Raw genomic sequence first — 25045 nt, 5'->3', positions numbered from 1 at the left:
TACTCATGGAATTCCTTCCCTGTTTTAGTCATTCCTCTCCTTCACATCCCTCCTTAACTCACTTTGCTCAAAATGCCTACACGTAGTGAGTCAACAATGGTATTTTCTTTCAATTGAACTATCAATATGTGCACATGCCTGAGTAACCACATGATCTCACTGGAATAACCCTCATCTTCTCCATTGTTATTCTCACTTGTGTCCCATCTAATTGTAGATTGTAAGGTTTTTGGGATGGGGGAAGGGCTAAGCACAGTCTTGAGGATCTGTAAAGATCGATAGTTCAATACTCAAGTGTATTGGTGACAAGTAAGGGATAGGAACACTACACAGACATTTCAGGGGAGTGCTTTGGGAAAGTTACATTGGAAGTTTCCCAGAATGTGGGTTTGTTTGTAGCAAACAACCAAAACCCAAAGGAATTAAACTAGGAAAATATATTGAATTAACGGTAAAAGGATACTGTCAGATGAATTGATTAAACCAGTTGACCTGGTTTTCTAACACCACTTTAAATCATTACAACTTTTAGAATACTATTTTAATGTGTTTTTATTTATTTACTCTTTTTTTAATAAGTTTGAACAGTGCCGCTAGACTCACTAGTTTTTGTTTCTAGTCTTTAATTTTCTGGAACTCAGGCCATGCCAAAATGTTGCGATATTTGGGTTGCAAACACTGCAAGAAAAGACTGGGTATTTAAAAGAACATAAAGTTCACTTTAAAAAAAAAATCATGGACATGTAAGCCTCAATCTGATAGAAACATCTGTACTAAATCTAAATGTGGGCCCATGTTTGGTCTGAAAGTGTCCCTTTAAATGCTGACTAAAGTGTGACCATTCTTGGGTTCTAAATCTGGGCTGCTGTTGCTGCCTTAACCGTAGAGCGTGTCTTCCCCCTTCTCCCAATTTGAGGCTATATTATCACTCCAGACTGTCAGCCTGAACAGCGAATGTGTCTGCTCTTGGGCGGAAAGCAGGCTGTTGAAATTATCTGATTGTCTCATTTTGCCCTTGTATGATTTTGATTTGTTTTAATTAGTAAAATTTAAATATTAGTATTATGCACAAAGAACCCGTAAAGCTAAGATTCATGGACTAATTTGTCTCTCTGTGCACAAATTAGTTACAGGCATGAATGCCATTCATCCTACAAACCACAAGGCGTACATACATATGCAATGCATTTATTTGTGGGATCAGGTCTCATACTTCTACTACCAGTGGAGAAAGTTGCTTAAAGTGCCCTGATCACGTCATGACTGGCACTGTTTGTTAGTTTCCCAGCCCTCTAGCGCAGGGGTTCCCATACTGTGGTATGTGTACCCCTGGGGGTACAGGAGACATCTCTGGGGGATACACGGGAAAAATTGTGTGGTGGTGGATATTATTTGTTAATTTTATTGCATTTTCATAATAGGCTACTCGGATGAAGCTTTGAAACTGTGTGAGAATTTGTTTTATAAAATACAGGAGTTAATTTACTTCAAGATGTACCACTGATGTACAGAGTCCTCACCTCCAATCACCGTACAGTGCGGGCTCAGTTGCCCAGCAACTGTTGAGTCTGAGTTCAGAACTTAGGGTTTTTTTTTTCCAGTTGTATATGTCCCGCTATAACTCTGTCTGTACTTAACGGTGAAATATGTACGGCTGGCTAAAGACAGGTAGTGTTAAAAAGAAAACACATACTATCCGTGATGAGAAGGGTAGGTGTACGTGGGCAGCCGGTAGATCTGGAAGGGGGTATGCAATAAGAAAAATTGGGAACCTCTGCTCAGGGGTTCTCACAACAAAATTTTTGGTGTCCTCAGAGTGTGGCCACCAACTCTTGCTGGTGACCGCTCTGGGAGTTTTTTCCTAAAATACTTTAGGAAAAACAAATAAATATGCACATGCACACGTCCAAATTGTTGTAATTTATTTACGTAGGATTTTTTTTATTTTGCAGACTCAATAATAATAATAAAAAAAAGAACAGGAGTACTTGTGGCACCTTAGAGACTAACAAATTTATTAGAGCATAAGCTTTCGTGGACTACAGCCCACTACGAAAGCTTATGCTCTAATAAATTTGTTAGTCTCTAAGGTGCCACAAGTACTCCTGTTCTTCTTTTTGCGGATACAGACTAACACGGCTGCTACAATAAAAAAAAGGTACAGTTGTCTCTCTTCTTTACTGGACCTAAACAGCATAGAAACACAAATAAGGTGCTTCGCACCTTCTTGTCTTTTTTGTTGTTTCTTTTTCTTTTTTGGTTGCTTTTTAGACTTGCTAGCAAGTAAGTCTGCTGCTGTGAAAAGTGATACTTGTATGTTAATATCACTTTTCACAACCTCCAGGCTTGCTACTAAGTCTGCTGTGAAAAGTGATATTAACAAACATACAAATAGCACTTTCACAGCAGACTTACTCAGCCCAGGGACAAATTAAGCCCTGGATAGGGAGATGGTAGGGAGGCAGTGGGGGGCCAGAGGTCATGGGGGAAATTAATAGGGGTCCAGGAGAGGCAGTAGGGGCCAGCTGTGATGGGGGGGTAAACCCCGGGACCCCAGGGCTGAAGCATGACCCCATTGCCCCTGGGAAAGTGGGGAACTCACTGGCTGCCTACTCCTCCAGTGTTTGTGTCTCTGCGGGAGGGGGTGGGGCGTAGGGCCCACTCCCAGCTGGGGGCCCCAGGGTAGGAGCCCCCGCTTCCCTCACCCCCACTCTCCACCTAGGAGACTGTGGCCGCGAGAAAAGGTGGCCTCATGCAAGAGTGCCGCTCCAGTGGATGCTTATGGTTCCCAATAAGCAGTTCCCTGCGATTCATTCATCTTGAGACCTGAGGTGAGAGAGGTGCCAGTGCACGTTCTTCTCCGTACATTTAGTGAGGCCTCTGACAGCTAAGCCCGTACAGCTGGTGCTTGCCTGTCTTCTGGCTTTCTTCCTTTCTAGAGCTCAGCTGTGGTGCTTTGCCATGGTTTGCATGGCACACTGATGAGGAAGAAACCTGACTGGCTTTGGTTTGCCCCATTCCGTTCTGGAGACAGTCTGACCTGCAGTTATTCTAACTTCCAGCTTTTTGTAAGCAATAGTTACTGGTTACGGCAAATGAAGTCATGTGTGACATACACTAATATACAGCCTATAAAACTAGTTATCTCCCAGCTGTAGCCCCCCGCAGGTGGATGTTTCCCATGTTGTTGGGAGTTACAAATGTAAATGCTGTAACTTTTTCCTGTCTGTGTACAATCTGTCAAAATACTTCATGAAGTCCAGCCATAGTTTACAGTCCCATAACAGTTAAAATATATATATATATATATCTGTATAAGGAATTGTAGCTGGACAATAAGGAGCGTTAAACTGGTTGGATTGAGTGCCAGATGTGGCAGTCGACACTATCTGAGATTATAATCTGTCCCTGTGTGCATAAAATACATTTATCACACTTCATTTGGGTTTGGAAATTGAATCATTCAACACGTGAATTGATCAGGGTAGTGTAGGGTTTGTATTTTCATTTTAAAGCTGTGTTCTGACTGAGTATCTGCATTGCTGCGTGTTGGAATAAATATTGGATAATTAGTAATGTCTTGCATCTTCTGTAGTAGCCATAAATGCTTTACACAGCTTTTAATAAATAGCGTCTGCTCACCAGCTCCCTAATGTTCTGAGACACTCTGAACTCGCCGAGGAATACGTTACAGTCTCTTCCCAAAATACCTGGAAGTCTAGAGTAGTGACTGGCTAATACTATAGTTAAGACTTCACTTGCCAAAAAAGCAGAGAGCAAAAGTTTGCTATTGGATTGTTCCTAGTCATGTGCTGGCTGTCAAGGGGATTAGCAAAATGTCCCCTCACATGCTTCTGTTCAGTGCTTAGCTGTATCTACACATTAATATACATTAGAGAAATACTGATCTTCCCCAATGTTACATCCAATTACATTATATATATGACTAGGTATTTGATTTAAGGGGCTATTGTCCGACTCCCTCCCCAACTTCAGTTGTATTTTTCCCTTTTCAGAGTAGGTTAAATCATAGAAGCATAGAAATGTAGGACAAGCAGGAAGGGCCTTCAAAGTCATTAAATCCAGCCCCCTGTGCTGAGCAAGACCAAGTAAACCTGACAGGTGTCTGTCCAACCTGTTCTTAAAACCTTCAGTGATGGGGATTCCACAACCTCCCCAGGAAACTATTCCAGAGCTTAACTCCCCTGAGCGTTAGAAAGTTTTTCCTACTGTCTGACCTAAATTTCCCTGGCTGCAGGTGAAGCTCATCACTTCTTGTCCTACCTGCAGTGGACATGGAGAACAATGGGTCACTGTCCTCTTTATAACAGCCCTTAGCATATTTGAAGTCTGTGATCAGGTCCCCCCTCAGTTTTCTTTTCTAAAGACCAGTCTTTACCACAACAAATTATTCGCGGCTTTATTCCAAGGTGTTTTATCTGCTCTGATAGACCTTCAGAGCCACAGTTGTCCGCTTTGAAGATCTTAAGCATCAATATCTTTTATCCAGGGTAGGTTAGATGTGAATGGAAGTGATTTCTACTCGGCTGTAATTAATTTATTAATGGCAATAAAAGTACGAGAGGGAAAAGTGCTAGGTCTTGCCGAACACCTTTAGGATAAATACAATGTTAGGCTTGCAGGGCAGCTCTTTATTATGGTTTTATAACTGAGGTTTTTAGTTTTCCAGGCGACTCTTGCTTGCAGTGCTGCTTTAATAAAATATAGAGCCCTCAAAATGCTAAAGCCGGGAGGGACAACCAGTTTATGCCACGAAAGTCAGACTGCAGGAAGTGACTCTGTATTAAACCTCTTCAGGCTCTGATTTCCAGCTGTGGTATGCACGTGTGTTTCTTTAACACAAAATCCTTCTAAGGGAAGGTTACAAAATGTGTATTTACCTAATGCACATGACCTGTTCAGCTGCAATTATCTCCTAATCTGGTCTTTCTGAGTTTCTCCGGGTCTCTCAGGTAAATACGGCTTTAGCTGTTCTTCAAGGCATATTACCTCATTAAGTGTGTATTTTGGCACGTGCATTATTTACCTGATAGACTAACAGATACAAAGGAGCAGTTGCTGTCTGTGCAAATAACCACGGTGTTGTTCGTGAATGATCGTCCTCTGGTTTCTTTGAGGCAGTTTTTATTTTGTCGTGTAAATCTGGCTACTCTTCATATTCACCAAGGGGCGCTTCCTGCCCTCCGTGCAGGTGCTGGAGGCATTGTGTGCACACCCAGGGGAGTCTGCGCTTAGTTCCGCTGCACTAAGAAACTAAACAAAAGCAAGACATGTATCCCTGCTTGCATGGAAGGAAGGAAGTCTGTACTGCTCCTAGCTCCCAGCGTCTAGACACCTGCTGTCCTGTGTCTTCTATCCATTCTAGCTTGTGAGCTCCTTGGAAGCATGGAGTGTGCCGCCCTGTATGTGCTGTGCACACTGAGAACTGTATGCTCAGTACAGTGGTGGTACAGGCAGTGACACCAGTAGCTGTCCCACCACTGTCTTGGCCCTGTCTGGAAGGACCAGCTGCCTGTAGGGGCTGAGCTGAGTTCAGTCTCTGTGCTTGGTCACTGACCTAGGGGCTAGATCTGGTGGGTTTTTGAGCAATTGAGATCCAGCTCCTATGAACTGGATTTCAAATAAATCACTGAAAGGCCAGGTAGCCAATACTGACCTGGGCTGGCTTTGAACTGGCATCCTAGAGTTGAAAGACTTACCCGTCCTTGATCATGCGTTCCTGGAGAACAGCATTTTTTTTAAAAAGAAATCATTTGAAACTTCTTCCTCCCTCCTCCCCCATCAAAAAACCCAGATGCCAGAGGGGCACATTATGGATGAGTGATCTGTAAAACTACCACAAAGTTTTTAAGTCATAAGCGTATAAATAAAAAATAAAAGAGTGGGTGGGATTTTTATAGGGGAGAGGGAGGAATGAATTAAACTTAATCAGTTTGGATTTTGTTGGAAGGCAAATTCACCCCTTGAATGTCAACATTTTAGATCAGTTCCCCCTACCCACTCTGCCCTCCCCCAGCCTGAAAAAAACCTGGTGAGCAAGAGATTGTGGGCACCTGAGCCCTGTTGAGAGGAACCAGGCGGAATGGCCTGTGGAAGCATGTTATCGAGAGGCTGACATAGGGGGAGAGAGGGGAGAAAAGCTGACTAACGCATGGGGAGTGGAAGGGTCTGGCTTGGCTCTAGCTAGGGGGGGGCTCGGGGCCAAGCAGATGGCATCTGCACTTGTCTCATTGTGCCTGACTCCTATTATGTGCAACTTCTGTTACCAGTGTACATGTATCAAGAGACTAAGGGTCTTTCCACAGACTTCAGTGAGCTTCGCATCAGACCCCTGAGTCCCTACGCAATCTATATAGTGTTCTGTAGCATGTGGACGTCTGATCTGGCCCCTGAAGCAGTGACTGTGGTGTCTCTGCCTCTTAATGCAGCGCTATTCACAAAGGTTAATTTCTAGATTGCTAGTGGGTCTAGACGCTGTCTAGTGTATTTGCAATAGGTCATGGTATTACCTGGGTTTTTTGGTGGAACCTTTCATCAAAAGGCCGCGAGAGCGTCTGTTACAGAATGGCTAGGTTGAGGAGATGGCAATAGAAGTGAGATGTGTGCACATTAGTAACACAAGCCCCTCTCTCTTTCTAAGTTTCAGATGCCTCTGGATGTTGAATGGTAGCACTCTTCCGTACTGGAGCAGCAAAGATTCCTCCAAGCTTACTTCCAAGGGTGAGACAAGCTCTGTGCTCCCACCGCCTACTTTGCTTTCTCCAGAGGTGCGGCTCCACCGTAAACAGGAAACTGGCGTCCCACGGCTTTGGCGCGTCCATGGCAGCAATGTCATCCTTCCCTCCACAGAGATATCACTACTTTTTAGTGTTGGATTTTGAGGCCACTTGTGACAAACCACAAATTCATCCTCAGGTAAATATCCAGCCCCATTTATTCTTCCTTTGCAAACTGCTGCCTCCACGCTGTGAAGTGGGATGCAGTGTCTGTCCATTCACATCCCCACCAACAGCTCTGAGGTTTACCCCATGCCCTCCCAGTTCTATGCACACTTCCTCAGCAGCTGTTATCAGCCCAACTGGTTTCTGATGAGCCATTCCTACCCCTTAAAATGGCCGTCAGCAGCACTGCCAACCTATCAGTCCAGAGGGAGTGAAACCAGAGACCTTGGCCTCCGTCAAGACAGCGTTGAAAAGACATTTGTTGTCTGAGAAACTTTACCTGTCTTAGGCCTTAAATGCTTCTCAGCTCTCTGGCTTGGGGATGGATTGAGCTGGTATCAGCTGGGAACGCTGTATTATTGGCACACTCCAGACCGCCTCATCCGTTTCTGCAGGAAAAACATGTGTCTAGCCTATAAAGTTGTGAATGAAGCAGTCTGGATGTGAATGTATGCAGGGCTGCTTGTTGGAGTCTGCAGGTCTTTAGTCATAATAGCTTTGAAAGGTGTGAACTTTCCCAGGCTTATCTTATCTGGGTGTTTAACTCTGAAGTCTAACTATAATCAAATAATTAAAATAGAAGCCTCCAGCTACTCTGGGATTTTGGGTGCATCTTGAGAGTGCTACTTTCAGCTTCTCACCCCTGAAACTAACACCAGATATAGACCTCTCCACATGTCTTCTGCAAATGGTTGTTTCCTTGACAGTGGAATGCAAAATGAATTAATAACTATATTTTCAATAGGGATATCAATCGATTAAAAAAAATAATTGTGTGATTAATCGCACTGTTAAAGAATAATAGAATACCATTTATTTAAATATTTTTGGATGTTTTCTACATTTTCAAATATATTGATTTCAATTACTACGCAGAGTACAGTGCTCACTTTATATTATTACAAATATTTGCACAGTAAAAAACAAAAGAAATTGTATTTTTCAATTCACCTAATACAAGTACTGTAGTGCAATCTCTTTATCATGAAAGTTGAACTTACAAATGTAGAATTATGTACAAAAAATAACTGCATTCAAAAATAAAACAATGTAAATCTTTAGCGCCTACAAGTCCACCCAGTCCTACTTCTTGTTCAGCCAATCGCTCAGACAAACAAGTTTGTTTACATTTGCAGGAGATAATGCTGCCTGCTTCTTGTTCACAATGTCACCTGAAAGTGAGAACAGATGTTTGCATGACACTATTGTAGCCGACGTCTCAAGATAGTTATGTGCCAGATACAGTTAAAGATTCATATGTCCCCTTTATGCTTCAACCATCCTTCCAGAAGACATGCGTCCATGCTGATGGTGGGTTCTGCTCGATAACGATCCAAAGCAATGCAGACTGACACACATTCATTTTCATCATCCGAGTCAGATGCCAGCGACAGAAGGTTGATTTTCTTTTTTGGTGGTTCAGTTCTGTAGTTTCCGCATCGGCGTGTTTGCTCTTTTAAGGCTTCTGAAAGCAAGCTCCACACCTCGTCTCTCAGATTTTGGAAGGCACTTCAGATTCTTAAACCCTGGGTCGAGTGCTGTAGCTATCTTTAGAAATCTCACATTGGTCCCTTCTTTGTGTTTTGTCAAATCTGCAGTGTTCTTACAACAAACAACATGTGCTTCATTTTAAACCTGCTGCCTATTAATTTAATTCAGTTACCCCTGGTTTTTGTGTTATGTGAAGGGGTAAATAACACTTCCTTATTCACTTTCTCCACACCTCGGGGACAGCACTATTCACCTTTCCAATGTGAAAACTGACCATTTATTCCTGCCCTTTGTTTCCTGTCTTTTAACTAGTTACTGATCCATGAGAGGACCTTTCCTCTTATCCCATGACACTTAAGAGCCTTTGGTGAGGGACTTTGTTAAAGGTTTTCTGAAAGTCCAAATACACTAGATCCCCCTTGTCCACATGTTTGTTGATCCTCTCAAAGAATTCTAATAAATTGATGAGGCATGACTTCCCTTTATAGAAGCCATGTTGACTTTCCCCCCACAAATCGTGTTCATTTATGTTTCTGATAATTCTGTTCTTTACTATAGTTTCATCCAATTTGGCTGGTACTGAAGTTAGGCTTACCGGCCTGTAATTATCAGGATCACTTTCGGAGACATTTTAAAAAATTGGTGTCACATTAGCTATCCTCCAGTCATCTGGTACAGAGGCTGATTGAAGTCCTAGGTTACATACCACAGTCAGTAGTTCTGCAATTTCATATCTGAGTTCCTTCAGAACTCTTAGCTGATTACCATCTGGTCCTGGCGACTTATTACTATTTTACTTTATCAATTTGTTCCAAAACCACCTCTCTTGACACCTCAATCTGAGACTGTTCCTCAGAGTTGACACCTAAAACGAATGGCTTGGGTGTGAGACTCTCCCTCACATCCTCTGCAGTGAAGACTGATGCAAAGAATTTATTTAGCTTCTCCGAAATGTCCGTATCTTACTTGCGTGCTCCTTTAGCACCTCAATTGTTCAGTGGCTCCACTGACTGTTTGGCAGGCTTCCTGCTTCTGAGGTACTTAAAACTTTTTTTTTTTTTTGCTGTTAGTTTTTGAGTCTTTTGCTACTTGCTCTAATTATACTTTTCTATTGGACTTGCCAGAGTTTATCGATGTGGGTCTTGGATTTCCATTTTTATTGAGTAGTTTTAGTCACTCAGATGTTACCCAGGGTGGTAATGAACAGCCAGAATCATAGTGTCTCAAAATAGTCACAAGATTTGGTTCCTGTAAACTACAGCTACACTAGGAATTTGACCAGTTGCGGCATTGGCAGCTAGCAGTGGGTGTCTGATGATATGCTAATGGCTTTGTCTCATTTGTACGAAAAGTTAAACCGTTTTCAACTCCGGGTCAGGGCGTCTCAGTGCTGAGAACTGTTGTAAGAAACCAGTTCTTTAGTTAATACCAACCTGCCTTAACCTGGATCTTTACTTAGCATTAGACTTTTAAAGAGGGGTTTGCAGGTCTGGATTGAGCATTCATAGCATCTCCCCATGCAGTGTCTTGCTGTGGGCAGGGCGGTCGGTTCCTCATGTCTGTGAAAACAATTCACCTGAAAATTAAAGGAAAATTGCCTCCTGTGGTATTGTGTCTTCCTGAGGCCATGCTGTGGCTTTGCATCTACTTCTGCTGGGAAAGCCTTCACCTCTGTCCAAGTGAGATGTCAGGATATTTGTGGCACGCCCGGCTTCGGGTGCACAGACCTGTCAAAACTGTACATTGGTTCCACCTTGTCCTTTGTGATATGGGTTTGGTCTGTGCACATTTTGATGCAAAACCATGAGGCATGTGGAGCTGGTTTTACAGCTGGCAGTAAAATGGAGCATGAGTGGAATATGATTACTACTGTTTTAAGGAGCTTTGTCCCCAAGTCCTTGCCGTGAAAGTAATGGTTTGAACCAGTGCAGATCCGCTATATATTTTGTTGGTGAGATGGAACCTTTAAGGCGGGGATGTTCTTTGATTTTGTTTTTTAATGATCTGTGTTCAATGCCTGCCTGCATCATGCCATGTCTGGCCAGGGCTGACAGTACCTCTCTTCTGCAAAAACAAATTAGCCTGAAAACGAAAGAAATGATGCTTACTAGGGTTCTTACTGCACTGGGATCAGCACAGCTGATAAGGCTTAGAGAAAGTGTCCTCAGAAAAGCCACCATGTAAAAATGGGACTTTCCCATTCACTGTATCTGAGTCATCGGTTTACTGACATACATGTTTTTTGCTACTGTTAGTTCTCTGGGCTCTTCAGTGCTATCGGTGAGCATGCTGACTTTATGCTGCCTTAGCCAGCATTGTCCCTGGAAATAGCTAAGTTCCAGTTACGGAATCTTTTACTGGTAGCGATGTAAGATGCAGAGGTTTGGTCTGAGCCCAGGATTTGGAGCCAGGAACAGCCAAGTCCTAATCTTACGTCTGCCACTGGTTCCTTCTGTGACCTGGAGCAGCTCATTTAACTTCTCTGCCTCAGTTTCATCATGGTAAGATAAGATAATGGGGTGTTGTCAGGAGAGCACTTTGAAGATGAAGATGCTGCATGCATGCTAAGTCGGGGTGGGCAAACTTTTTGGCCCGAGGGCCACATCTGGGTATGGAAATTGTATGGCGGGCCGTGAATGCTCACGAAATTGGGGGTTGGGGTGCGGGAGGGGGTGAGGGCTCTGGGGGTATGGGCTCTGCGGTGGGGCTGGGGATGAGGGGTTTGAGGTGCAGGAGGGTGCTCTGGGCTGGGACCAAGAGGTTTGGAGGGGGGATCAGGGCTGGGGCGGGGGTTGGGGCACGGGAGGGGGTCAGGGGTGCAGGTTTCGAGAGGCATTTACCTCAAGCAACTCCCGGAAGCAGTGGCATGTCCCCCATACGGCTCCTACGTGGAGGCGTGGCCAGGTGGCTCTGCGTGCTGCCCCGTCCACAGGCGCCACCCCTGCAGCTCCCATTGGCCGCAGTTCCTGGCCAATGGGAGCTGCGGAGGTGGTGCTTGGGGTGGGGGCAGCACGCTGAGCCCCCTGGCTGCCCCTACATGTAGAAGGTGGAGCGGGGACATGCTGCTGCCTCCAGGAGCCACATGGAGTTGGGCAAGCCCCCAACCCCGCTCCCCAGCAGGAACTCGAGGGCCAGATTTAAACGTCTGGAGGGCCGGATGCGGCCCCCGGGCCATAGTTTGCCCACCCCTGTGCTAAGTGGTGTTCAGCTTCCAGTTTTGTAGTGGCAGCAGCTAGCCAAGTCCATTTTTTTGGCATGTGAACTAAGCCTAGAATTCTCTCGCATAGTAAACATGCGACCCCACAATATCACTTTACTTTTCTCAGTAACTACCCTTTGCACTGCTCCGACTCCTCACAGTAAACTTGAAGGAGAGATCGTAACTACGCTCAGGTGCATTGATACAGCATCTGCAGAGCTAGCTGTATTCACCCATGGGAAGTGCTCTGCTGTGACCAGCGCATGCTTAACTTTTTTTTATCCCTAACTGAGTTCTTCACATCCCTTGTGGAGCCCTGAAGATCCCCCATTTTGACCCCTTTTCACACTTCACAAGTCTCCTCTTGGAGTCTTATGTCCCGGCCACCGTCCTTTTGTTTAAGGACAATGGGATTGCCTTAGGGCACCAACAGCATTGCTCCTTAGCTGGCCAGAGGGATTGAGTGACGGGCTTCGTGGCAGCTGGCCCGTAACTCCCACGCCTGTGCCAGATGCTGTGGTTCTTTAACATTCCCAGCTTTGGGAGCCAGAGAGAGGTGGCAGATGTTTTACACGGTACTAGAGCCCTGCAGCAAACCAGCCCATGTTTTGTCAGATCCCTGTAAACTCCCTGAGCATGGGATGGCTCCTCATAGATGCACACCTGAATACTGAAGATGAATCTATACGTGTGCAAGGAAGAACATCCCTGTTCATGGATTCTGTTGGTATAGTCATGGGTGAGCAGAGCAGCCCAGGGACAATAGTGTGTTGATTATAATTTCACATGCCCCAGTGCCAACTCCAAGATTTGAGAGCAAGGTGAGGAAGTTTGAGAGGAGAAAAAGTGCATAGCATGTCTCCTAACACTTGAAACACCGAGGGGTTAGCAAGGTGGGATTCTGAGGGCTGGGAACAGGAGTGCCCTCAAATCCTTTTAAAACTAAACTTGTGTCGTTACGGCTTGATCCAGTGGTCAGTCCCATTAGTAGCTGTGTGAGATGCCGACCAGGTTCAAACCCGCGTTGCCCATCATCCTGATTCGATTAATGTAGGGAGTGTGCGTGCACGGATTGGTAAGGATGCTGTGCTCCTTGCCGTCAATATCAGCCCTCCACTTTCTTCCACTCCCAGCCTCTTTCCTCACTACCATTCCCTCAGGAGAAGGTCTGAGAGAAAGATAGGCCTTGCATAGTGCTGTGAAGGTCAAGGGGCTCTGTCAGTCCAGCAGAGAAGCTACTTCCGGAGCCAGTGCACCCCCTACTGACAACACCCAGCCCTGCTTCAAGCAGAACTAGAGATTGGCCATAGATATGTGGCCCTGCTCATCTCAGTTGTTGGGATGGTGCATCGGGAGCTGGGCAAGTCTTGTGCTAGCCAGGCCAAAGTCTTGTCAGGCTTTATAGGTCAGATGCATCACCTTGAATTGCACACTGGAAGCCAGTGGAGACTACCAAGAATACTGTTGGTATAATGTGCTTCCTGCTGCTGGGCCCAGGGACTAGGCAGGCAGTTGAGTGTCACACTAGTGGTAGCTTCCAGGTGCTTTTCAGGAGGCGCTCCAAGCAGACTGTATTGCAATAGTCCTATCTGGAGGCCAGAAGGAAATACAGTAGATTATCAACAAGGCCAGCATCAGAGGGAATGGTCACTGTCCTAGCCAAATGCAGACCGGCAGGGCCAGATTAATCTTTTGTGGGCCCCGTTCTGCCCTGAGGCCCCACCTCCCACTCTGCCCTGCGCCCCCACATGGACTCTTCTCTCCGAGACCCTGCCGCATGTGGGAGGAGGGGGTGGAGAGGAGTGAATGGCGGGTGGAGCTTCAGGGGAAGACACCGGGCAGCGGGTGGGACCTTGGCGGGGGGGGGAGGGGGGCTGCTTCTGAGTGTGAGCCTGGTTCCACTGTGAACACGGGACTGCGGACAGGGAGAAGTTCCGCTGGCCACCTCCTCTGCCTAGGACTCCCCGGGCCAGCGGCAGGTCTCTTTTAGCCCAGTTTTCATAGGGCCGTTGGACTTGACTGTGTTGTAAATCCTCTGACAAAACCCACATTAAGGTTGATTTTTAATTGCTCAAAAGTAAAGAAATTCAGACTTGTTTCCCATGGTGACCTTAACTCTGCTCCCTCGTGCATAATCATTACAATGGGAGTAGTACATGATTACTTATCTAGATGCCGCTCAGGTTACACTTGTAGTTTAAACAAATAGTTCCCAATTCAGCTTATTCCTATGGAGTTACCGGAGGAATGCTATTAAAGATGCATGTGCTAAAATGATTCAAAGGGTTTTGCTTTGTTGCTAAAGTTATGCTAAGAGCATATAAACTGCAGAAACACACCGTGCTACAGACGTACATCTAAAATCATTGAAAAGGTGCAGTTCCTTTGTACCATGTTTTCCCATATAGCATGTGTCCCTGTTACAATGCTGTGGGAACCTTATCGTATGCAGTTCGTGCAGTCTTATAGTTGAGATCTTAATGTAACCAATTGCATATAATCTCCCTCCTTTAAAAGAGGAAAAATAAAAAACGGAAAATAAATCGGTAGAGATGGGAGAAGTGCAACCAGAATTTCAGAAGAAGTTCTTTAGGGTATGAAATAACAGCTGCAGTCGTGCGCAGAAAAGACGTGTTCTCCCTGGCAGTTGTGTTATCTTGGGGGCCTCCCCCATTCTGGTAGTAAGAGAGCACGTCTTGCTGTGACCCATGTGATCTGACATGGCTGCAGGCTACAGAATTAACTGTCTTTATTTAAAGCCCTTGGAGCTAGATAACATGAGCGGGAATCAAACCCAGGTCTCCTGCAGACCTCAACCGCTAAACCACCAGGCAGGACTTCTGATGTATGAAAATATTCAAAGCAACTTCATCTTTAAAAAATATAAACCACCATTATCATAGCAACAAGCCTAGAATACTGGGTACTCAGGTGGTGACCCGTAGGGTACTGATTGAGAACTAAGCAGGTCTGGACCAATCCATTATTGGCAGACCAATAAGATCATCTGCTTTAAAGCAGTCATAGTGCCCCTTTGCTTAGCAGCTCACTGAGACCAATGACTAATGGCAACTCTATGCTACAAAATTGAGTTCACCCAAGTTATATTGACATACAGCCACTGCAGTAATTACATCGCTTTTGCATGTCCACACTGAAAGGCAGCTGCAGTCAACGTAAGCAACTCGGTCTCTATGCTGACGCTGCGTCGACCTGACTGCATCGACCTACGTGCTATGCCTCTCACAGAGGGGGAGTTAATAAGTCGGTATGGTGAGCGAGTTACATCGGTGGGAACGACGTTAGTGTCGACGCTTACAGAGTTAGGTCAATGTAAGCTGCCTTGTGTCAACCTAACTCTGTAATGTATCCCAGGGTGCACGAGTGCCCCTGCACTATTTGAGCACTGTGCCATTAGCTGTGCAATCATTAACCATGGAGCAAGTAACCAACTGCATAGTTAAATAGGGCGGTTGTTGCAGAAGAAGGCAGTTGAGCAGCACTCACCATGGGGGGGAGAGGGGAAGGGAGATCCAGATCCCCTCCAAGTAAAACCCCCTCTGACCGCACACCCTTAGTTGTCACCTACCACCCCATATTGGAACACATGTGGGGTATCAAACAACTACAATCCATACTCGATGGAGACCCCATCTTGAAATAAATCTTTCCTGAACCCCTTCTTCTGGCCTTCAAACAACCCACCAACCTCTTCAAGCTCATCATCAGAAGCAAGCTATCACCTGTGGGTGAACATTTTTCACAAGCAGTCACTCTATATCTGACCTCTCGGTCCACATCCTCAAAGGAAATCTGCACAACGCTTTCAAAAGACAAACCTGGGAGCTTAAATTCATAACGTTGCTAGACACTAAAAATCATGGTCTCAATAAAGACACTGGATTTATGGTTTATTACAACAAACTGTAACCCACTAACCCCCCTTTCTGTCCTGTGATTATAGGGGTGTTAACGGGCCACTTCTCCATGAATGGTCCCTTACAATATGTGCTAACTACTTATGCTAAACTATCTGTTGGATCTTGTATTTAGCTCTGATCCTCTCAGTACCTTTCCTGACCTGAAGAAGAGCTCTCTGTGTAGCTCGAAAGCTGGTCTCTCTCCCGAACAGAAGTTGGTCCAGTAAAAGATATCCCCTCCCCCGCCTTGTGCAGCTGAACACGTTTGCAGACTGAGGTTAAGGGAACAAGCACAGTAGTTGAGTGCACTTATGATATTGTGGTAGCACGTTGAAACTCCAGTCGTTCCTAGCCCCATTGTGCAGTGTGCGGTACAAACGCTGCCTGTAAATATTCATAGTGGAGATATTTCAAAGCCATATTTGTAAGATTTGAGTCATCCGTGCTTGCTGAGGACATCTTGTGTCCTTTCCAAGTATGATGCTTTAAAGCCAAACAGTATTTTTAAGTTACCTGAGCTCAGAAGAGCATCTGAAGTATCACTAAGGCTTTGTCTACATTAGCACTTTTGTCGGTAAAACTTTTGTCGGTCAGGGTGTGAAAAAAACCATTCCCACGACTGACATGTTTTACCAACGAAAGCCCTGGTGTAGACAGCCCGAAACATAGTTTCCGCTGCTCATTGGGGGTGGTTTAATTATGCCGACGGGAGATCTCTTTCCTGTTGGCGTAGAGCGGCTACCTGGGAGACCTTACAGCAGTACAGCTGTGCCACTGTAAGATCTGTCGTGCAGATATCGCCTAAAGCCTGCAGATTGATCCCAGAAGGGAAGGACACGTCTGACTCAAAAGTAACTGAGTGGCTGTTCTTCAGAAAATGAGATCTGGGACTGAGCCCAAGCGGGAAAAACAAAAGTTCAGAGAGTAAAAAGGCATCAAGAACTTTCCAAGAAAGCATCTAACTTCATGGTCACTTTTCTGCCCAGCCCACTGAAATCCTTTTGGGCTGTAGGCAGCCAGGGGACAGTGGTTTGGATACGGAATTGGAGCCAGGAGCTCTTGAGTTCTAACTGTGGCTCTAACACAGACCCCTGTGTGACCGTAGGCTAGTCAGTAAGCTATGCCTCAGTTTCGCCAGCTGCAAAATAGGATTGTTATCTCACTTGTTCATTTGTGGGGTCCCCGAGAGGGGCTGGGTAGGGCCTCCGTTTTCCTCTTTTCCTTGCTCTGGTCATAGGGTATATGATCTCTAATTTGGATGAAGGGAGTGGGATTTAGTGCTGTTAAGGTCTCATTGCTAATCAGTGGCTAATCCCGCAGGGAGTGAGGAATAGCCAGCCTTTTCGTGATGAGATTTTTGTGCTTGTCCCCTCTCTCCTATTTCTTAGGCTGGCTTGCCAGCCATCATTAGGTTATCTATTTAGACTTCGGTTTGTTGGCAGAGTTATTCTGATTCTGTTGTTAGGCCCTGTCTATAAACGCAAATCAAAAATCCACTGCAGCCTACTGTTAGCTGGCATGGCTATCATGCCCCGGTACACACACACACACACACACACACACACACACGACCTTCGCACCCACCCCATGTGTTTTACCAGCACTGGGAATGTCGATCATTTGCACTGCCTGGTGTCAACTGGGGAGGGAAACATTTCTGGACCTTAATACAAGAAAGTCTGAGTTTGTTTCAGGCTGCAGAGGGGAGAGCCTGTTGTGAAGGACTGATTTTTTAAAAAGTTTTTGATAAGGCAACAAGAAGGTAAAAATGTGGGGCGCCTCAGCATTCAGGGTAAATGTCTCTTGCACCCTCTGTGTCAGGCATGAGGGAGTGCTTGTTAAAGAAATGGCCAACCTCTTAGAGAAGGTGTCCTCTGCCAAACCGTGCCAACGCTGGTGCATTAGGGTTTTTAGTACGTTGATTTTTGACAGTAGCTGATGGGAGGAAAAGGCATGGCTCGAAGAGCCTGAGGCCTGGTCTACACTGGGGGGAGAGGGGAGGATTGATCTAAGTTACGCAAATTCAGCTACGTGAATAGCGTAGCTGACGTTGACGTACTTAGATCTATTCACCATGGTGTCTTCACTGCAGTAAATCGACGGCTGATGCTCTCCCGTCAACTCCGCCTGCACCTCTCGCCCTGGTGGAGTACCGGAGTCGACGGGAGAGCGCTCGGTGGTCGATTTATCCCGTCTAGTCTAGACGCGATAAATCGACCCCCGCTAGATCAATCGCTGCCCGTCGATCCAGCGGGTAATGTAGAGAAACCCTAAGAGTCTGTCTGAGATCAGAGAAGAACAGCTCCTACAACCAGCATTTGCCATCTTATTTCGTAGCTTGAAAAAGGCTTCAGTGTGGGTTGTCGTCCTTTGCGATAAAAAGGTAATGTCTGGAAGCGCAAGGATCGGCTTACCCCAGCTTACCCTGCCCCCCAGGGTAATACATGCTGTGGCTTCCAGTCTGGTCTGAGCTGCAAATCTTCATCGTGACCTCAAGCTTCAGCTAGTGAAGCTCTACAGCCTCGTACCACGGGCAATCAAAGATGTGTGAGTGGCTTTTGAGGAAACAAATGGATGATGTTGCTATTCTATGTTGCTGATTCTGAATGTGGAAGGGAGGAGAGTCTGTACAACTAATGGTTTGGGGCCAGGAGCAGTAAGAAGGCTCAAAGCATGTGTCTGAGGGAGTTGGGGGAGCGTGGGAGGCAGACAGGTGTGATGGGCAGAGATCAGCTCAGGAGTAAATGAGAAATGGAGGGTTTAGGCCAGCAAAGAAGGATGAGCTGTCTGTCTGAATGTGGGATCCGTCAGTGGTTCTGTCGTGTTTCCTAATGGAAGCATCCCAGTCTACAAACAGCTAAATTGGAGCCTTACGTCTGGATTTTCAAACCCACCTAGGGGCTTTGGGTGCCCAGTTCCCTTTAACTTTAATAGGATTTGAGCATCTGGAGGGTAGAAGGGGGCATGTGAAAAGTTTGGGGACCACTGCCGTAGGTGGCTTTGAAAATCTCTGAGGAAATGCACTAGAGATGTCTCCATATGCAGACTTGGGCCCAAGCAGGGTTAGATGATGATGGCTGCTGAAGCCTGGTGAACACTAGTGCTCCTGTCATTGCTCGTGCTCACAGAGCGGCACTGCTGTTAGCTAGGGTTACCATATTTAACAAATAAAAAAAGAGGACCCTCCACAGGGCCCTGGCCCCGCCCATTTCCCCCCAGCCCCGCCCCAACTCCGCCCCTTCCCCCACCCTAACTCCGCCCCTCCTCCCTCCCAGCCAGCCCCGCCCCTTCCCCGCCCCAACTCCGCCCCGGCCGGCGCTTCCCCAGCGCAGCTGGAGCCCGGGAGGGGAAGCGCCCAGCCGAGGGCGCAGGGTCTGGAGGCTGCCCGGCAAATCGTGAAGCCGGTAGCGCTCGGGCTTCAGGCAGCCCCCATGCCTCCGGACCCTGCGCCCCCGGCCGGGCACTTCCCCTCCCGGGCTCCGGCGGCGCAGGGTCCGGAGGCATGGGGGCTACCCAAAGCCCGTAGCGCTCGGCTCTTAAACAGAGCCGAAGAGTCACGGGAGGAGCAGAGCAGCCGCGGGAGGGGAAGTGCCCGGCCGGCATTTTCCTGGCCATGTTCGGCTTTTTGGCAATTCCCCCTGGATGGGGGTTTGATTGCCGAAAAGCCGGACATGGCCGGGAAAAACCCGACGTATGGTAACCCTGTGTTAGCAAAGGTGGGAAACTTTTGACATAACGCTCTAGTGCAGACACAGCCACTGTGTGCCCTGGGATGAGGCCTTGGACCTCAATCAGCTTGATTGGAAAAAACTGTTAAAAAGTAGGATTTAGGTTTTTCGTCATCGAAGTTGTGGCTCCAATTCAGTTCTTGGTCCCAGTCTCCTCTTTCTGGGGCTGGAAGTACTTTTGGGATCATAGACATTAGAAGTGAATCATCCACTCAGTCCCCCAGGTGCTGGGGCAGGAGTGTACCCGACAGGACACTTTCTGGTGCATCCAGTGCAATGGGGGCCACATCTTCTGCCTGTGGGAGACTATTCCATGCTCTAACACACGTCACGGTCAAGACCTTTTTCCGGGTATTTAGTTGAAAACTTTCCCATTTAGGGCTCATGGATTAGAATAATAGAATATCAGGGTTGGAAGGGACCTCAGGTGGTCATCTAGTCCAACCCCCTGCTCAAAGCAGGACCAATTCCCAACTAAATCATCCCAGCCAGGGCTTTGTCAAGCCGGGCCTTAAAAACCTCTAAGGATGGAGATTCCACCACCTCCCTAGGGAACCCATTCCAGTGCTTCACCACCCTCCTAGTGAAAAAGATTTTCCTAATATCCAACATAAATCTCCCCCACTAGCTTTAAACTAGCTTTACCCCATGTTGGATTGAATAATTCCCTTTTCCATGGTGTTACACCCTTCAATGTCCGTACAGATGACACCCTGTCAACGTGCTTTCCCCCCCCCCCCCGTCATTGTTTAGCTAAATCATATATATCAAACTCTTTTGGTCTCTCCTTCATTTCAGTCAGTCCCACTGGCCCCTGACCATTTTTGTTGTTTTTCTTTGGGCTTCCTTTGGTTGTGAGACAATGTTCTCAGCTCCTGGGGGAAGGAGAGGGAATGCTGAGTGTCTCTCACCCACCAGCTGCTGTACTGCATTGGTACGTTCTAGTGGGGAGTCTTGCCCAAGCCTTCTCATCCAGGGACGTGGTTGTGGCTTGGGACAGCAAGCTGGAAAGGGAAGATATAAAATTAACATGGCACACTTTAAGTGGACTAAAAGGTGACCTACTGATAGGTCTCAAAATGTAACTGTAGACGGGGAATCCTCATGCAGTTGGATGTGTTTCCAGTGGGATTCTGCAGGGATCTGTAAGAAAATATAAAAGGATTCTGGATAAAGTTTGCAGATGAAACAAGTGGGGGAGTGGTAAATAATGAAGCAGACAGGTCACTAATGAAGCTCAGTCTGGATCACTTGGTAAGCTGGACACAAGCAAACAATATGCATTTTAGCATGACTAAATGTTCTTCATCTAGGAACAAAGAATGGAGGCCATATTACAGGATGGGGGACACTAGCCTGGGAAGCAGTGAGTCTGAAAAAAGATTTGGAGGTCATGGTGAATGATCAGCCGATCACGGGCTCCCAGTGTGACGCTGTGGCCAAGAGGGCTAATGCAGTTATTTGTTGCATAAATGGGATTCCTGAGTAGGAGCGGCGAGTTTATTTTACCTCTGTATTTGGCACCGGTGCAATCCTGTGTCCAGTTCTGGTGTCCACAGTTCAAAGAGGAGGTTGATCAATTGGAGAGGGTTCGGAGAAGAGCCAGGAGAATTATTAAAGGATTAGAAAACTTGCCTGGTAGTGATTGACTCGAGGAGTTCAATCTGTTTAGCTTAACGAAGAGAAGGTTAAGGGTGACTTGATCACAGTTTGTAATGACCTACATGGGGAACAAATATTTGATAATGGGCTCTTCAGTCTAGCGGAGAAAGGTCGAACACGATCCAGTGGCTGGAAGTTGAAGCCAGACAAAGTAAGGCTGTAAATAAGGCGAACAGTTTTAAAGTGAAAGTCATTAACCAGTGGAACAATTTCCCAAGGCTCCTGGTGGATTCTCAATCACTGGCAGTTTTTAACTCACGATTAGATGTTTTTCTAACAGATCTGCTCTGGGAATTATCTGGGGATGTTCTGTGGCCAGCGTTACACAGGAGGTCAAACTAGATGATCAGAATGGTCCCTTTTGGCCTTGGAATCTGTGAATCTCAGTGATGCAAATTTCAAGTTTGCAATATTTGGCGTCTGTCTTAAAGCTCAAGCTCCTGGAGTCGTTTGATTAAATGGACGCCGAGAGTCTCACTGAAATAAATAAATAAATAATAAAAAAGTTTCTCACCGTCATGGTTGTGGAGAGAAGCCTGAAAATATGACCCAAGTGTGATCTAAAGGCTCAGAACCCAGAAGACTAAAGAAAAAGAACCTCAGTTGATCATTTAAAGAAAAGGTCATGATTGTTGAGAGAGTCTCCTGATTTGGGGGGCCTGACTCCTGATGTTTGAACATTTGGGGCAGGCAGTACACTGATCCTAGAGGCAGGGATGGCGGGAAGAAAACCCTAGTATTCCAAGAGCCAGCAGCAGAAGTTGGCATCATGTCAACATTTTCTGCAGGATTCGTTATCTTGTGGCGCTTTCCCTTGTTCCCTTTTGTTCTTCCTTTGAGTGATGCGGAGTGTGAAAGTCTAGGATTTCCCCCAACCGGCACTTTCTCTGCTCCTTTCCCAGGATATATTTGTTTAAACGAATTTAACTGGCAAGTGTGTGTGTGTGTGCACATGTATGTGGGTGTCTTCTTCCAGGTAGTTCTGGCAGAACTAATTTGGTGCTTGCTGCTGCCCAAAGGGCTCTTGAACAGGGTTGACGAATACGCAAAGTAACTTGCCTCAAACCGTGTGCTGCAGTATTCCACACCGTGTGTGTGTGTGTGTGTGTGCGTGTGTGCACGTGCACGTGTTAGATGACCATCCTTCAGAAAGTTAGCACGGCCTGTGATTTTATTTTTTCTCCTCTTTTTCCCCCGTTACTGACCTCATTGTCTGGTGTGTGTGTGTTGGTCAGTTTAATTGAAATTAGCTATTGGGGATAAGACCTGTGAGCAAATCTCGCCAGTCGCCCCTGGAGGCCAGTGCAGGACTGCTCAACTTGAAAACAGCTTTAGTTAAAATAATTAAGGAAGGGGAAAAAAGACAAATCTGTTAGGTTTGCAGTGTCCAGGCTCTGTCCCTTTTTCTATTTTAATTGCCCTGGAAAAAAGGGAGAAACAAGCTTTCTAAAAGCTCTGATTCTTCCCTCTCTTTCCCCCCCCCCCCCCCCCCGGAAACTTGGAGGCATCAACTCTCATCTGTCAAAGTGTAAATCAGCAATTAAAACACAAACAGTGAAATGCCAAAGATGACCTGAAGCACAAAGCAACTGACAAACAAGTCCGGACAAATCGGCAGATAATTTATAAGCATTGCCCTAAAATCTAATTATTTGGCAATTCGAATTTGCAGCCGGCCAGGGCTGTGCAATAAATTTAACCCGCCATAAATTATTTAGGAGCAGCCCGTGGTGTAAATCAAAACCACGAGTGTTTGTTTAAGAAATGAGCTCTTTTTGCATAAAATGACTTTTTTCTTCGAAAGAAAAACAGTTGAACAGACTGCGCGGCCATTGAGCGTGTGTCCCCTCCACGGAGGACCCTCCTGCCTCTGCCCCCTTTGGAAGGTGTCAAAGGGGGTCTGTGTCTTAGCAGAAAGTTCTGTCCTTTCTCTTACCAGGAAAATCCTTTTCCCTCCTGGGCAGCGCCCACTTGTTTTTATTGCATTTTGAACAGTCGGCTCTAATTTTTACTGGCACCTTTTATCTTTTGTATTTATTAAGCTTCTTCAAGGGGCGGGGTGGGGATGGAATAAATCCTACTCCAGAGTAGTTTTTGAACTCAATGGGCATTAGTCTAACCCCAATAAATAAATACGGGGCTTTGAGCGTGCCCCGCCCACTCCTCACATAGACACTTGGGTAAAGGGTTTGACAAGCCTGGAAGATCTTGCTGTGTATTTTATTCTTGTAATCTAATAATAGTAAGGTTCCAAGAATCCAAGATTATGGGCAAAGGATTCCTCTGTGAATAGCAGGGTAACTCTTGCTGTTTTGTTTCTATACCCAAGAGATTTCCCCATTATGGGAACACGTTTAGTGAGCGTAACTGTTTAATTTCTTTATTATCAGCAGAATTAAAATGACTAATTTCCCCTTCCCCCTCTTCCTGCATCCCCAGTTTGGTGTTTTAGGCAGGAGGTTTCATGTAGTGAGGGTGAAGCAGTAAAAGGCTGAATTTATAGAGGTGATTTCACAGGCCCTCATGAATTTTCCTAATCCCTCAGAAAAGGAAATCCTTGTTAGCTTTCAATCAGCTAGTTTCAAAGAGAACTGTCATGGGACAGGCAGGTTATTCTGAGTGCTTGCATGTGGTCTCTCTCTTTTGGGGTGGCTGGGAAGGAGGGCAAAAATTATCAGTGCGCTGTCATGCAGTTTAGTTTAAAGAACTGCAGACTCATGTATATGAGCAAACAAATTTGGTAACAGGATATTTTTAACTTTAACTTTCCCCACGTTTGTATATTAGCACAGCGGGGGGGAATTGTGGTGTCTTTTCAGACCTGCTAAAATCTCTTTGTTCCCACAATATAATTGCAAATGCCTGTGCCAGTGACTTGGAGCTGTGTGCCAAAGACTTTTCCCATTCAAAATGTATTCAACTTTTCATGGTAATGGAAAGGCTAATAAAGAGTGTATTATTTATCACCAGCAATTTGAATTCCAGGTTGCCTTTCAAGTTAGGCTACCCTGCTAAATAAAATATATAACTGCAGTGGGAATGGGTGTACATAGTGGATTGTTCGTATTCCTGGTAGAATATAGCTATTTGCAATCTCCAAATATCTCCAAAACGATTCCAACTCATTCCGAACTCCTCCTCATGTTTGCATTTACCAGTTCAGCTTGGGCTGTGAGAAATCTATAAGAAAACAGTTAAAAAAGAGATAGAGATGGGAGAGACTAATGCTGGTGGAACTAGATCTGGGAAACACTGAAGTTGGCATTAATGCTCCCTAAGGCCAGAATTAAATGCGGATGTGTGTGGCGATCCTGGGCAGTTTTTACGTTCAGCGAAAATGGACCAATTTCCAGTGTACCTGTAATTTTAATGTTTTCCCCCCAAAACCGGTTTGACAGTGTAGATGTAACCTAGCACTTCAGAGTTAGCCAGGCCAGTTGTGAGAATATATGAGTGCCTGGCTGCTTTTCTGAATCGCAGTCTGTCAGGGTGGAGGGAGGGTTGGCTCACCATTTCATAATAATTACTAATGAAATTCTAGATCTGTAATAACATTTTGGATATCTAAAACAAGCCATATGCTTGGTGTTTTTTTTTTTTTTTTTTTTTTTAAGTGGAAACAGATCAACTTTAAGCCATACATTCTTGGTAACAGAGGGCTTTTTTCCTATTTATATTTGATAGATATTTTTGTTTCCGCAGGAATGTCAACCCCTAATTTCATGATGCATCATGGGCTTAAGAAAATTGAATTTAATAAAGGCAAAAGATGAATGGCACCTTTAAAGGCCCCAACACTTGTCTTTATTAGTAGGACAAACTGCAGGGTCTCCGAACACTGCTTCTCTCCAAATGAAAGTTTAAATGAAAAGTACAGCGGTGTCACAGGTTAAATTTCATTGCAGGACTGGCTAACGTTGTTAGTGAGGAGTGGAGCTCATATCATGGGGCTGGTATCTGTTGCCTTAGATACCAGCGGAGCAAACATCGCCAGAGACTGGAAAAATCTCCACTCTAAGGAGCATTCAGATAAACAGCCTTTTGGGAAGGTCCTCGCCACTCCCTTGAAAAACTGACCAAATA

At 45.7% G+C, this 25045-nt stretch overlaps 1 protein-coding gene across 5 annotated transcripts in view; it reads left to right on the top strand.

The window, feature by feature from the left end:
- The window catches only part of ERI3 (ERI1 exoribonuclease family member 3), a 225982-nt gene that overhangs the window by 4645 nt on the left and 196292 nt on the right, over positions 1 to 25045 (top strand). For 2 of the 5 annotated variants that reach the window (XM_065555329.1, XM_065555332.1), the window contains exon 2: positions 6668 to 6936. In XM_065555329.1, coding sequence (XP_065411401.1) covers positions 6685 to 6936 — 252 coding nt within the window. In that variant the 5' untranslated portion in view covers positions 6668 to 6684. Of the gene's footprint in view, positions 1 to 2530; positions 2832 to 6661; positions 6937 to 25045 lie in introns of those variants that run through there. The other 3 variants (XM_065555330.1, XM_065555331.1, XM_065555333.1) reach the window with 2 other exon arrangements.

The sequence above is a fragment of the Chrysemys picta genome, chromosome 8 (assembly GCF_011386835.1).
Source record: "Chrysemys picta bellii isolate R12L10 chromosome 8, ASM1138683v2, whole genome shotgun sequence".
Classification (NCBI taxonomy): domain Eukaryota; kingdom Metazoa; phylum Chordata; order Testudines; family Emydidae; genus Chrysemys; species Chrysemys picta.
The sequence above is the reverse complement of the archived record's forward strand: the minus strand, read 5'-3'. Positions and strand labels throughout refer to the sequence as shown.